Raw genomic sequence first — 12,374 nt, 5'->3', positions numbered from 1 at the left:
GGAGAGGGGGGTCAAGCTTAGTGCCAGGGGGGAGCAGCGGCGACCGGTCGACGCATGCGGGAGCACTTAATCTGTATTTTTTGCGAAAATACCGGGATAAGGCTCCAAAGGGGATTCGCAGGGACAGAGCTTTCTCACAAGCTCTGTCCCTGCAAGGGATTTGTAGTAAATCCCTGTGATGCGAATTCAGTCAGTAATATCACACTACAATCTGCGGATAGTGGGACACTGGGAATATCATGTGGTGCAGAAGTAGGAGCTGGAAGCCTGGGCACTTAGGTGCTGATCCTGAGTTAGGAGCCAAGCTAAAGGAGGAAGTAACTTTTCACTTTGGTAGAACCATTCTGTGCTGTAGGGAAGGGTGGTGGTGGTGGTTGGTGGCGGCAAATTTAAAAGGTGCAGAAATTTAAATTAAGGAGGGGTGTGCCCTAACACAAAAATAAATTGCAGTGTGAAATAAAGATGTCTGCCATCTGTGTTGCATAAGCAGCCAGTATAACCACTGCATGTAAATAACATGTATTTGTACCCCTTACATTGCAGCATGGTTTGTCCATGGTTGACCCGTTTTCTCTTTTTGCTTGGCTCCCGACTCAATCAGTCTTTTTACTCGAATAAACTTGAAGATTTACTAAGGTGCACCAAGGAAAGCTAGTCAGACGCATAGAGATGTTATGTCCTATGGGAGTACTACGGGCATGTCGCTGATGGTGTTTGTGTACATAGATGCAGAATCAGTCACATAGAAGGCCATATTGAGACGGATAACCTACACCTCCCTGATGGTGGCCTCTAAAGACAATGCTGAAAGTGGGATCTCAGTCCTTTCACATACAGATGAATGGATGTACACCAGAGAAGGAATTTGTGGAGGCATTAGTATAATATGTAGCATCAAAGTAGTGCTACACACTACCATAAGCAGTGAAAAGACTAATGAAATAAGCCATGTGCGCCTATGGGGGTATTGGTATAATATGTGGGTTGCTATAAAAGATTTCAGTGAGAGGTTGGGGTATTGCTGTAATGTTTAAGATTGCTGTAGTATATGTGTGTTTGATTTAGGGATGTGCAGGCTCGGATAGGTTCGAGTTTGCACGTGGAGTTCGGATTTTTCCCTCCAAAAAAACGGAACTCAGAAAGAGGCAAAACGTCATCTTGCATGGACTTTTTCCAGGAATGATGATGTTCGTCCATGCAAGATGACGTTTTGCCTCTTTCTGAGTTCCGTTTTTTTGGAGGGAAAAATCCGAACTCCACGTGCAAACTCGAAGCTATCCGAGCCTGCACATCCCTAGTTTTATTGTATTGCTAGGTGTAATTAGTGGTGCAGTTTGGCTGGAAATAATGTATTCACATTTTGATATTTTCATATTTAAATGCCCGGGGGGCTTTTGTTTTTGCCTCTTTGCTGCCCCTCACATCAAAAGCTGCCTACCCCACTGAACTACAGTGCAAATATCCTATCTCAAGAATGCTGGAGCACTGCCCTGATCTCCTTAACACTCTGTTTACTCTTCTGCCAGATATGCAGATCTCAATGATAATCTAATCCCACATCTGGTTAGTACACACAGCAGCAAAGTCAGAGGACTATGTTAGGGTACAGTCTCTGAACAAATCCAAGATCTGTAACTCCTAGTCATCCTGTTCCAAAAGGGTATGTAGTCATCATGTTCGGTCAGAATGTTGACATGTTAAAAAAAAACTTGTAATCAATACATAAATTCCTATCCCAGGTCTCATTACCTGCCTGGAGGTTCTCTGCAGACTCCCAGCACTCGGGACCACAACTCAGTCTTGCCATTATGGGCTGGGGTCCCAGTTCAGGTCTTGTTCTCAAAATGTTCCTTGCTGGCCAGGCCCATTGTTGCCAATTCCGCTGATAACAAGTAGAATTGGGGTGTTTTTTCTAACTTGCTTTTTTTTTTTTTTTTTCCCTTAAATTTGGTGTTTGTTTTTTGGGCTTATTTTTGAGGAAGCTGAGGAACCGGATGAGTCAAAAGACTTTGTGGTATTCTTTATGTCAGGTAAGGTTTATGATGCTTGGGTACTTCCTGTCAGGATTTTAAACCAATTTCCAGTATATGCTTTAGCACTTTAAATCAGGAATGTATTACATGTAAGCCTCTTTAGATGATTCAGACAGCACAGATGAACTTGCTTAAATCCACTTTACCTTGCACAGTGGGCCTGATTCAGAGAAGTAGGCAATGCCGATATTTACGCAGATTGAGCGATTGTTTGCCGTTGTACGTGTATGCAAGATGCACACGCAGCGATCTTTTAGCGATAATTACATTTGCAAAGTGAGTGCCAGGTAGCCAGGGTTTGGGGGAGGTAACTGGGGGTTGTTAAGTAAACACAGGTGTCTACCTGTTTCAGCGGTGTGCATAAATTATCCATTGTGATCTCCTACGCAGCATGAGAGCTGCAGTGTTTGCTGCTGGTCAGACTTGCCAACTACAGTATGATGCATGGCTGCCCGATCTGCATCAATATTACTGATGTTTACGCTGGACAGATATGAGGGTAGCAGCGGGCGTCCCACTATGCTCAGAAACTTTGGAAGCATTGTGCACTTTATAAGGATAACCATCAGCACACTGTGAGGTATAGACATTAAAGGTAGATTGTATAAATCTTTATATGTATTTAAATAAAATGAACTAACAATAGTTTGTGGTTTTAATTAAATGAGTCTCCCACCTCCAATTATTGGCAAATGAAGGGGATAATCTAAAGCTTTATTGAACTCAGCTGACATTAAAGCTGTACTAGTATAATACTGGGGACAGATAGTGCAGATGAGACTATAACCGAAGTTTAAACTTAACCACTATTCCTCCAGTGACCACATGAGGTCGCTGCTGCTGCTGCCAATGTTCAATTTCCGACAGATTAAAAAGCAAAAATTCAATAACTGTTCTAGCTGAGCGCCAACACCTACATAAAGGATACAGAATGTACATGAGTGGAATCGCCATATCAATTTTTTTGATCAAATATAAGTTAAAACATAGAAGAATCGAAAACAGCACGTTCCTATCAGCCCAGTACAGGGGTCACAGCAATAGCTACAGCCCGATTAGAGAGGAGGTGGGCGGCTCTTAAAAGAGCCTTTGTGTTGATGTGGGAGGGAGAAGGAAAGCAGATCACTTGGCGCTGGTGTATTTGGTGACGGCCTTGGTGCCCTCAGACACGGCGTGCTTGGCCAACTCTCCCGGCAACAGCAGACGTACAGCGGTTTGGATCTCCCGGGAAGTGATGGTGGAGCGCTTGTTGTAATGAGCCAGGCGGGAAGCTTCCCCTGCAATGCGTTCAAAAATATCATTCACAAAAGAGTTCATGATGCCCATAGCCTTAGAGGAGATGCCAGTATCAGGATGCACCTGCTTCAGCACCTTGTAGACGTAAATGGCGTAACTCTCCTTCCTGGTCTTCCTACGCTTCTTCCCATCTTTCTTCTGGGTCTTAGTCACCGCTTTCTTTGAGCCTTTCTTGGCCGCCGGAGCAGATTTGGCTGGATCAGGCATTATCAATGAACTCTCTCTCTACAGCTTTACAAAGCAAGAAAATACAAATGTGACCATCAACGCCCAGAAACTGCTCTATTTATTGACAACCCATGCAAATGAGGCTTCACCCCTGCAGACTGCACTATTGGGTAGACGTATCATGTGATGTTGAACGGCATCATAACCCCACCCTACATTTGTTGATTGGTCAGTGCATGAACTTGTGCTGCATTGGTTGCCGTGTAAGCTAACCAATCACAGAGCAAGTACAGGATACCATATTAGTATATATAGGTAAGGAGGAGGGCGACGTTATAGACCCATTACATCATCTTTATAGCGTGTATAATTTTGTATCTGTGTGGCTCGAGCATGTCTGGAAGAGGGAAACAAGGCGGTAAGACCAGGGCAAAGGCTAAGACTCGTTCATCTCGGGCCGGACTCCAATTTCCGGTAGGTCGCGTCCACCGTCTACTGAGGAAGGGAAACTATGCTGAGCGTGTGGGAGCCGGAGCCCCAGTGTATCTGGCCGCAGTGCTCGAGTATCTGACGGCTGAGATTCTAGAACTTGCCGGAAACGCCGCCCGAGATAACAAGAAGACTCGCATCATCCCCCGCCACCTACAGTTGGCTGTGCGCAATGACGAAGAACTAAACAAGTTGCTCGGTGGGGTGACTATCGCCCAGGGAGGCGTCCTGCCCAACATCCAGGCTGTACTGCTGCCCAAGAAGACCGAGAGCCACAAGTCCGCTAAGAGCAAGTAAAGTTACTGCTAGATATTTGTTCCCACCATAACACAAAGGCTCTTTTCAGAGCCACCCAACCCGTCCCTGAAGAGCTGATTTCCAATGCGAGTATATGAGCCCGATTTAAAATTTATAATTTAGTGCACTGAGCTCACATATAAACCGCATAGATCAAGAGGGGGTGGAGTTGATACCATAACACTCTAGCAGGCTCTGAAGAGCTTTAGGGGGAGATTTATCAAAGTTTGGAGAGAGAAAAAGTACCAACCAATCAGCTCTTAACTAATTTTTCAAACTGTCTAAAATGACAGGAGCTGATTGGTTGTCCAAGGCAGCGACAGGCTGGCAGGAAGATGCGGGTACTACAGAATACCGCGGCGCTGCTAGCTATGCGGCTACTTAAGGAGCAGCTTTAGTTGCCAGCTGCTTGCGGGGAGCTTTCCTGCCGATGGATTTACGCCCTGTCGGCAATGGTCGTGTCCATATTTTAAAGAAGAAAATTCAGGCAAAACAATGGGATCAGGGAATGTCTTATAGCAATTCTACCTCTACATTATGTTGTACGCTGATTGGAAGATGTATTCATTCCCCCTACACTGACTGGTTTTAAGTAACCGTTTGAAAATTTCAAAAACCCCGTCTATAATATCAAAGCTGACTCTTCCAGATTGAGAGGGAGGAAATTACCTGCGTCCTGCGCTGGAATATGGCGGTGATTTCTTTCCATCCATCGTAGTAACGGTTGAATATTAATTTGCTATAACCATATTAGCCGGCCTGTGTAATTCTTATCAGTGTGAGCAGGACATATAACAGCCAGTTTTGTCCATTGAATCCAGATCCCTATTCAACAATGCACAAACTTTAAATTCTATATAAAGGTTACAATGTTGATAACCTACCAAACCTGTGAGATGGTTTCCCTTCATACACGGAAAGAACCTGCTGCTGCAAAATGAAAGAAAGGGTTATGCAACCATTTTTTTTTATGTAGAACATACAGTACCTCCCCATATTTCTTTCCTCATGTCAGCAGGACGTGGCAGAGTCCAAACCTTCGTTGTTAACTTGTTACTATCACCTTTTAGAATGTGAATCAGCACAAGTTTATGAAGCAGCACTGACAGCTAGTAGCCAACTGAAGCGCCTAATTGTTAAATTGTATCAAAATACTGTCATCAGTAACTACTAAATAATGTGATTGGACGAATTAAATAGACATACTTCACTATGTACACAGGAGCTATTACAAACATTACCAGTGCGTTACAATAGCGCTCTCACAGAAGAGATGGGCGGCCCTTAAAAGAGCCTTTGTGGGAGAAGTAATTTTAGATGTGCATTAGTATTCAGCCTCCGAATCCATAGAGTGTGCGGCCCTGGCGTTTCAGAGCATACACCACATCCATGGCGGTGACTGTTTTCCTCTTGGCGTGCTCGGTGTAGGTGACGGCGTCTCGGATAACGTTCTCCAAAAAGACCTTCAACACCCCACGCGTCTCTTCATAAATGAGACCGGAGATGCGCTTCACACCCCCTCTCCGGGCCAGACGACGGATGGCGGGCTTAGTGATTCCCTGGATGTTATCCCGAAGCACCTTCCTGTGCCGCTTAGCGCCTCCTTTTCCGAGCCCCTTTCCACCTTTGCCTCTGCCAGACATGCTGCTTCTACTTTTCCACTGATTCCACTGGAAACAAGAAGAGTAATATAGTTGCGATGTAGAAAGTCCTCCTCTTATACAGTGTAAGCGGACCTAGTAGGAAACTTCTACGCTATGAGGGAGGAGTCCTCCTGTGCGTCACATCCTGCTCCTTGTGACACAACTAATACAGGGACAATATCAGTTTTGGGACGACTTCTCCCAGTGCAATTATTAGAATTTAAATTTATACAAGAACTCATCCGCTATACAGACTGAACTGAGACTGTGTATGTGTCTAATGAGATATGTGTCCATATTATAGGTGATATTTAACATTACTGTCCCCCTATTACTTCTTGTCCCCCATTCTTTCCCGTTTCTCCCTTTTCCTCATTTCTCTTGTACTTTTTTAAATAGTCTCCCACTTTTGTCATCCCTTTTCTCCATCTATTCTTTCCACAATTCCTTCAGTTTCTCTTATTCTACCCTCTATTCCTCTCATCTCCCTGTATTGGTACCCCCCTTTTTTTTTATTTCTCTCTGCCCTCAAAACACAGACACTTTCTACACATCCATCTGTTTACTCTCTTAACTGAAATAGGTTCTGTATTACAAATTGGACAAGGCGCACATTACAGGCTGCCTGGGGACTTTCATTGTGTAGAATTGAGGGGGTGTATGTGGGTAGGCTACCCTTACTTCTAGTAAGCAACTGCCAGGCTGACAATAACAGCTTTATGTTACAATTGTCTGGCAACGCGGTCCTGTGGTGGGCTCCTCCTAACATTTACTGCTGAGTTCCTTTTCCACTGTTATTGGCATTCCAGCATGATCTTTGCTTCTAACCCAAGGTAACCTAACACTTCTTAGCAGGTGACTGAGGTTTGTTCTGTAATAGTTTCAAAGTAATAGGGCTAGCTTACCATAGCCATATTACTGAAACATTTATCTTGATAAATATACAGAAGAGATTTGGATGAATAGAAGAATATTTAGAAGTGTCACACACATTCTACGCTGCCGGCAGAATCCCAGGCAGGATTAATATGTAGCTTAGTCTGTTATGTAGCCTTACCATGTCATAGTAACTAGAGTTTCTAGACAAGAGTACAAATACCTTGTGAGGCAGCCTGTCTGTGTTATCCATCTGAGTGTACAAAAGCCCACACGTTGCCTTTATGTGTCTCAATATCCACCCGGCTCTATACAGATTGTGCCGCAGAGCCCCTTAACTATCTCCAGTACCAGGAGGAGACAAAATGATCCGATACTACATATTAGCCTCGCATGAAAGGAGACATTTATAACATGCAGGGCACATGCAGACTGGTGTGGATGAGCTGCCAGTGGCTATATCTGTCTTACCTCGTCGCGCCTAAGCGAACAATTGCCATAAAGGGTAAGATGAGGCCTTAGAGTAGGAGTGTGGAGCAAAGAGCCAGCTCGCTGCCCTTCTAATGCCGTATAAAATACTCTTTTTCTGCGCTAGGGAAACACACGCTGAGAGCTGGTTGTCCCTTTCATTCATATAAGGAAATAATTTACACGGCTACATATTCCGCCAATGGGAACACAGAAGGCACCACGGTGAGCAGCCAATCACGGCATAGCCGGCACTGTATATAAAAGACTTCGGCAGATATGTGTACTACATTATTATTTCAACGTGTTACGCTGAATTGTACATGAACATGGCAGAAACTGCCCCAGCCGCCGCCGTCCCTGCTCCATCAGAGGGCGCAGCCAAAAAGAAAAGACAAACGAAGAAAGCTGCGGGAGGAGCCAAGAAAAGTCCCAAGTCTTCTGGCCCCAGCGTCTCCGAGCTGATCGTGAAAGTCGTGGCCGCCTCTAAAGAGCGCAGTGGGGTTTCGCTTGCCGCCTTAAAGAAGGCTCTGGCTGCGGGAGGCTACGATGTGGAGAAGAAAAACAGCCGCATTAAACTGGGGGTGAAAGGCCTGGTGACCAAAGGAACACTCACTCAGGTGAAAGGCACCGGCGCTTCAGGCTCCTTCAAGCTCAGTAAGAAGCCAGTGGAAAGCAAGAAGGCTACTCAGAAGTCTCTGAAGCCCAAGAAGCCTGCGGCAAAGAAAGTTGCCAAATCCCCGAAGAAGCCCAAGAAAGCTCCGAGTGCTGCTAAGAGCCCGAAGAAAGTAAAGAGACAATCAAAGGCGGCTGCTGCCAAAAGCCCAAAGAAGCCTAAAGCCGAGAAGCCTAAAAAGGCGGCCAAGAGTCCGGCCAAGAAGGCAGCGAAGCCCAAAGCTGCCAAGAGTCCGGCCAAGAAGGCAGCTAAGCCCAAAACTGCCAAGAGTCCGGCCAAGAAGTTGGCTAAGCCCAAGAAAGCAGCGGCAAAGAAGTAATGGACAAACAACCGCAGCCTCTTCCTTATCACACCAAAGGCTCTTTTCAGAGCCACCCACCCTCTCTCGGCAGAGCTGTAAACGCACGGCGTGTTCTCTAGGGGCTGCTTTGTGATTCGCTTGTACTGTATTTAGTGGTTAACCATGTAAAGCCTCCTGGGCTTACACATCACCATTCAATGTCTCAATCTTGGGGTGTGGGGGCGGGTTGTTAATAATTTAATAGCTTTAATCTAGTAAAACTCATGGTATGGCTGAGTAATTCGTGTTTTTTTTTTTTTTTTGTACGACATAATAATCCCCCTCCCCCCCTTCATCATTCACAGCTTCTTCCGGCTAAACAAATTGCTCGGTGGGCTGAACATCGCCCAGGGAGGCCATACTACTGCCTAAGACGACTATAGTGATGTTACTGCTAGATCTTTGTTTCCACCATACCACAAAGGCTCTTTCCAGAGCCACCCACCCTGTCCCTAAAGAGCGGATTCATGGCCGATTTAGCGGGAGAGATGGAAGAGCCATTGTGCGCTTCCATCTCTCCTGCTAAGGGCACTGCACTTGCGGCATAGTGCAGTGCCCTTATGCCGCAATCACAAAGGGGGAGTTCTTCCATAGCTCTGGGTCTAGAACGTGGGGGTTGGTTCTGTAAAGGATAGGAGTGCAGCTTGGTGAAATGTACAGGGAAACCACGTTCTAATCTACACTTAAAAGGATGCAACTTCAATTGAAACGGCTACATGTAAATAGGAGACTTCTGCCTTTGACCAATGCAGCGGGAAGGTGCGGGGCACTACAGAATACGCGATGTGAGGCTAATTAAGGATACTACCGGTATTCATGTGGACTCCACCTAGGGAGGAAGCGGAGTTGAGGCTTTATCAGCATTCTTCCAATTCTAGAAATATATAGTTGATGCTTCAGCTCGTTTAGAAAGATTTGGTGGCTCTGAAAAGAGCCTTTGTGCTGCGTGTATGCAGTAGTGCCGAGTATAGTCTATGCCCTCTCGCCTCGGATCCTGCGGGCCAGCTGGATGTCTTTGGGCATGATGGTCACCCTCTTGGCGTGAATGGCACACAGGTTGGTGTACAGGCACCAAATTATACCATTTGAATAAAGTGTTGCAAGTATCAAATAGCCTTGGGCCACAATTTGACAATTCCAACCAACAGTGGGTGTCACATTTGATGCACTTGTATTTTGCCTGGCCCAACAAGGTTTAGGCCATGAAATAGGCTGGCAAAGTGGGAAAAGGCACCAAACCATTTTGAATAAGGAGCTGTAGAACTGCAAGGGTTAAATAGCCTTGGGCCACAAATTTGACAATTCCAAACAACAGTGGTGTGTCACTTACATATGACCCACTTTTATTTTGCCTGGCCCAACAAGGTTTTGTGCATGAAATAGGCTGGAAAAGTGGGCATAGGTACCAATTTATATCATTTTGAATAAGTAGCTCTAGTGTTGCAAGGGTGAAAAAAACTTGGGCCACAAATATGACACTTCTAAGCAACAGAAATATGTCACTTACATATGATTCATTTGTATTTTGCCTGGCCCAACAGGGTTTTGGGCATGAAATAGGCTGGCAAAGTGGGCACAGATACAGATTGTATTGATTTGAATAAGTATCTGTAGTGTTGCAAGTATTAAATAGCCTTGGGCAACAAATTTGACATTTGCAACCAACAGAGAGCAGTCACTTATAAAAGACCCAATTGTATTTTGCCTGGCGCAACAAGGTTTTGGGCATGAAAAAGGCTGGCAAACTGAGCACAGGCACCACATTTTCAAATTTTGAATAAATACCTGTATTGTTGAAAGGGTAAAATAGCCTTGGACCACAAATTTGACACTTCCAACCAAAAGAGAAAAGTCACTTACATATGACCCAATTGTATCTTGACTGGCCCTACAAGGTTTTGGGCATAAAACAAGCTGGCAAAGTGGGCACAGGCACCAAATTATACAATTTTGAATAAGTAGCTGTCATGCTGCAAGGGTTAAATAGCCTTGGACCACAAATTTGAGACTTCTAATCAATGCGCCAACCAGTCAGTGCGGTCGGAAATCGTGTGCTCGCAATATAGCGAATGCCTACTAATTTGAGTGACAGAGTGAGGCGTCTGTGGGTGGTAACAGGGGAAGGTGCTTGAAAACGGGGTGTGGAGATCCGAACGCAGGCGTGCCAAACGGTCAAAACGGGCATTTAATGGGAGTGCATAATTAACAAAGCAGCGTCATCAACCACGTCAGTTGGGTGTCTTTTAGCCAGAACTGCTCGCATGATTGCGGTAGGAAAATGCTACCACAAGAATAGCAAGCAGTTCATTCTCCTTTCGATGTACTCGATTAATCTAATAAATAGCGGAGATGACGTATGATGCGAGCGGCCAGGGGCATTTTTTACAAAAAAAAGTCTGCATGTTTTGTTCGCTTGTTCAGACATAGAGGCGTCAACAGACCGCAAAGAGCGAACGGTCAATTTAAATAGCCAGCCCCTTTTTCTGGACAAGCGAGCGCAAATAGCGTCCGGCTCTGAATCAGGCCCTCTGTCCCACAGTCTTCTCCTGTCTCTCCCCGTCTGTTCTCTTCACTCATCTAGGCTAGTCTCCTTATTTGCACTGCATTGTGAAACTAGGCCTGTGTTCTATTGGTCAGTGAAAGCTTTTTGTTCCTCTACAATTAGCGCTTGTCTGTGGCTGTCCGCTGTGTTGAGGATGATATCTTTGGTGAATGTATTTTCTGCTCTGACAGTAACGGTTGCTGGTATTGCCATATACAGTTATGCCTGGCTGGTGCCTTTAGGTCTCTGGGGATTTCTACAGTGGAAGAAAGGGGTGAGCCAGTCTGGCGGGACCTACAGCTTCATGGAGACCGTGTGCGTCTATGGGTACTCTTTGGGCCTGATTCAGAGCCGTTCGCTATTTGCGGTCGTTCGTTCAAAAACAAGGGGTGGCTATTCAAATGATCCGTTCGCAAATTGCAGTCTGTTCACACCTCTAAGTCTGAACGAGCGAGCAAAACATACGCTCGTTTATTTGTTAAAAACGCCCCCTGGCCGCTCGCACCATACGTCATGTCCGCTATTTATTAGATTAATCGAGTACATCGACCAGCGTATGAACTGCTCGCTATTCTTGTGGTTGGTTTTTGCTACCACAATCTTGCGAGCAGTTCTGGCTATAAAATAACCCAGTGACGCGGTCAATGACGCTGCTGTATTAATTATGCACACCCATAAAACGCCCGTTTTGACCTTTAAGCACGCCTGCGTTCGGATCTCCACTCCCCATTTTCTAGCACCTTCCCCTGTTACCACCCACATACGCCTCATTCTGTCACTCAAAATAGCAGGCATTCGCTATATTGCGAGCACATGAATTTCGGCCGCACTGACTGGTTCGCGCATGCGTATAACGATCCGTACGCATGCGCAGATGTGCGAACATCGCTCGGAACGAGCGTACTGCCGCTAGCGAGTGGCTCTGAATGAGGGCCATTGTCTGCGTTTATCCCATCCACAGTGAGTATCGCTTAGCTGTTCTGTGTGTGTATGACAGTTTTTTTCTATAGAACGCTGTGTTATCCAGGCTGCTTTGGCTAATGTGAAATCTGACCCCCAAAGACATGGAAATATTTATCGGAGCCTTTGTAAGATATGAGAGAATAAAACTTAATATATGTTTATAAATGACCAAACCTGCCCATCATTGGGTCTGTTCCATCCATTAGAGAAAACAGATCTAGTTTAGCAGTTTGGTGTTGCTCTCCTTTGCATCTTTCATGAATATTTAAAATGTGGAAGTAGTACGATTTTTGACTCTTAGGGGATCATTCAGACCCACTCGCGAGTGGCAGTACGCTCGCAAGTGGGTCGATGGTCCCCACTGCGCATGAGCATGATGGAGGGAGCTCCGTCGTGCGCATGCGCGAGACCCGGCGAGCGAAGGACTTTCCATCGCTCCGGGTCTCGCACCAAAGGGGGCGTGCTGTCGATGTTGATTGACAGCACGCCCCCTTTGGTGGGCGTTCCGGGGGCGTGCCTGCCAGACGGAGGCGTTCCTATGGGAACGCCTACCGTCTGAAGCCGGCCCCACTGACATCACTAG

General features: G+C 45.7%; 4 protein-coding genes across 6 annotated transcripts in view; 2 read left to right on the top strand and 2 right to left on the bottom strand.

Annotated features, from left to right (window-relative positions):
- Positions 1-3,100: 3,100 nt before the first annotated feature.
- LOC148453376 (histone H2B 1.1-like) lies at positions 3,101-3,573 on the bottom strand. The gene has a single exon (XM_088462171.1). The coding sequence runs from the start codon at positions 3,534-3,536 to the stop codon at positions 3,156-3,158; it is 381 nt and encodes a 126-aa protein (XP_088318297.1). The 5' UTR covers positions 3,537-3,573; the 3' UTR covers positions 3,101-3,155.
- Positions 3,574-3,851: 278 nt separating this feature from the next.
- LOC148453373 (histone H2A type 1-like) overlaps positions 3,852-12,374 on the top strand; it is a 31,090-nt gene continuing 22,567 nt past the window's right edge. For all 3 annotated transcript variants that reach the window (XM_088462204.1, XM_088462202.1, XM_088462203.1), the window contains exon 1: positions 3,852-4,279. In XM_088462204.1, coding sequence (XP_088318330.1) covers positions 3,891-4,279 — 389 coding nt within the window. In that variant the 5' untranslated portion in view covers positions 3,852-3,890. The remainder of the gene's footprint in view (positions 4,280-12,374) is intronic.
- On the bottom strand, positions 5,560-7,363 carry LOC148453375 (histone H4). Its single transcript, XM_088462168.1, has 2 exons — positions 7,274-7,363; positions 5,560-5,953 (listed from the first exon to the last, which is right to left on the bottom strand). Exon 2 carries the CDS (start codon positions 5,924-5,926, stop codon positions 5,615-5,617), a length of 312 nt encoding a protein of 103 aa, XP_088318294.1. The 5' UTR covers positions 5,927-5,953; positions 7,274-7,363; the 3' UTR covers positions 5,560-5,614.
- On the top strand, positions 7,587-8,322 carry LOC148453374 (histone H1-like). Its single transcript, XM_088462154.1, has one exon. It carries the CDS (start codon positions 7,594-7,596, stop codon positions 8,263-8,265), a length of 672 nt encoding a protein of 223 aa, XP_088318280.1. The 5' UTR covers positions 7,587-7,593; the 3' UTR covers positions 8,266-8,322.

This window comes from Taudactylus pleione, unplaced genomic scaffold (assembly GCF_031769625.1).
Source record: "Taudactylus pleione unplaced genomic scaffold, aTauple2 ptg001161l, whole genome shotgun sequence".
NCBI lineage: Eukaryota > Metazoa > Chordata > Amphibia > Anura > Myobatrachidae > Taudactylus > Taudactylus pleione.
The sequence above is the reverse complement of the archived record's forward strand: the minus strand, read 5'-3'. Positions and strand labels throughout refer to the sequence as shown.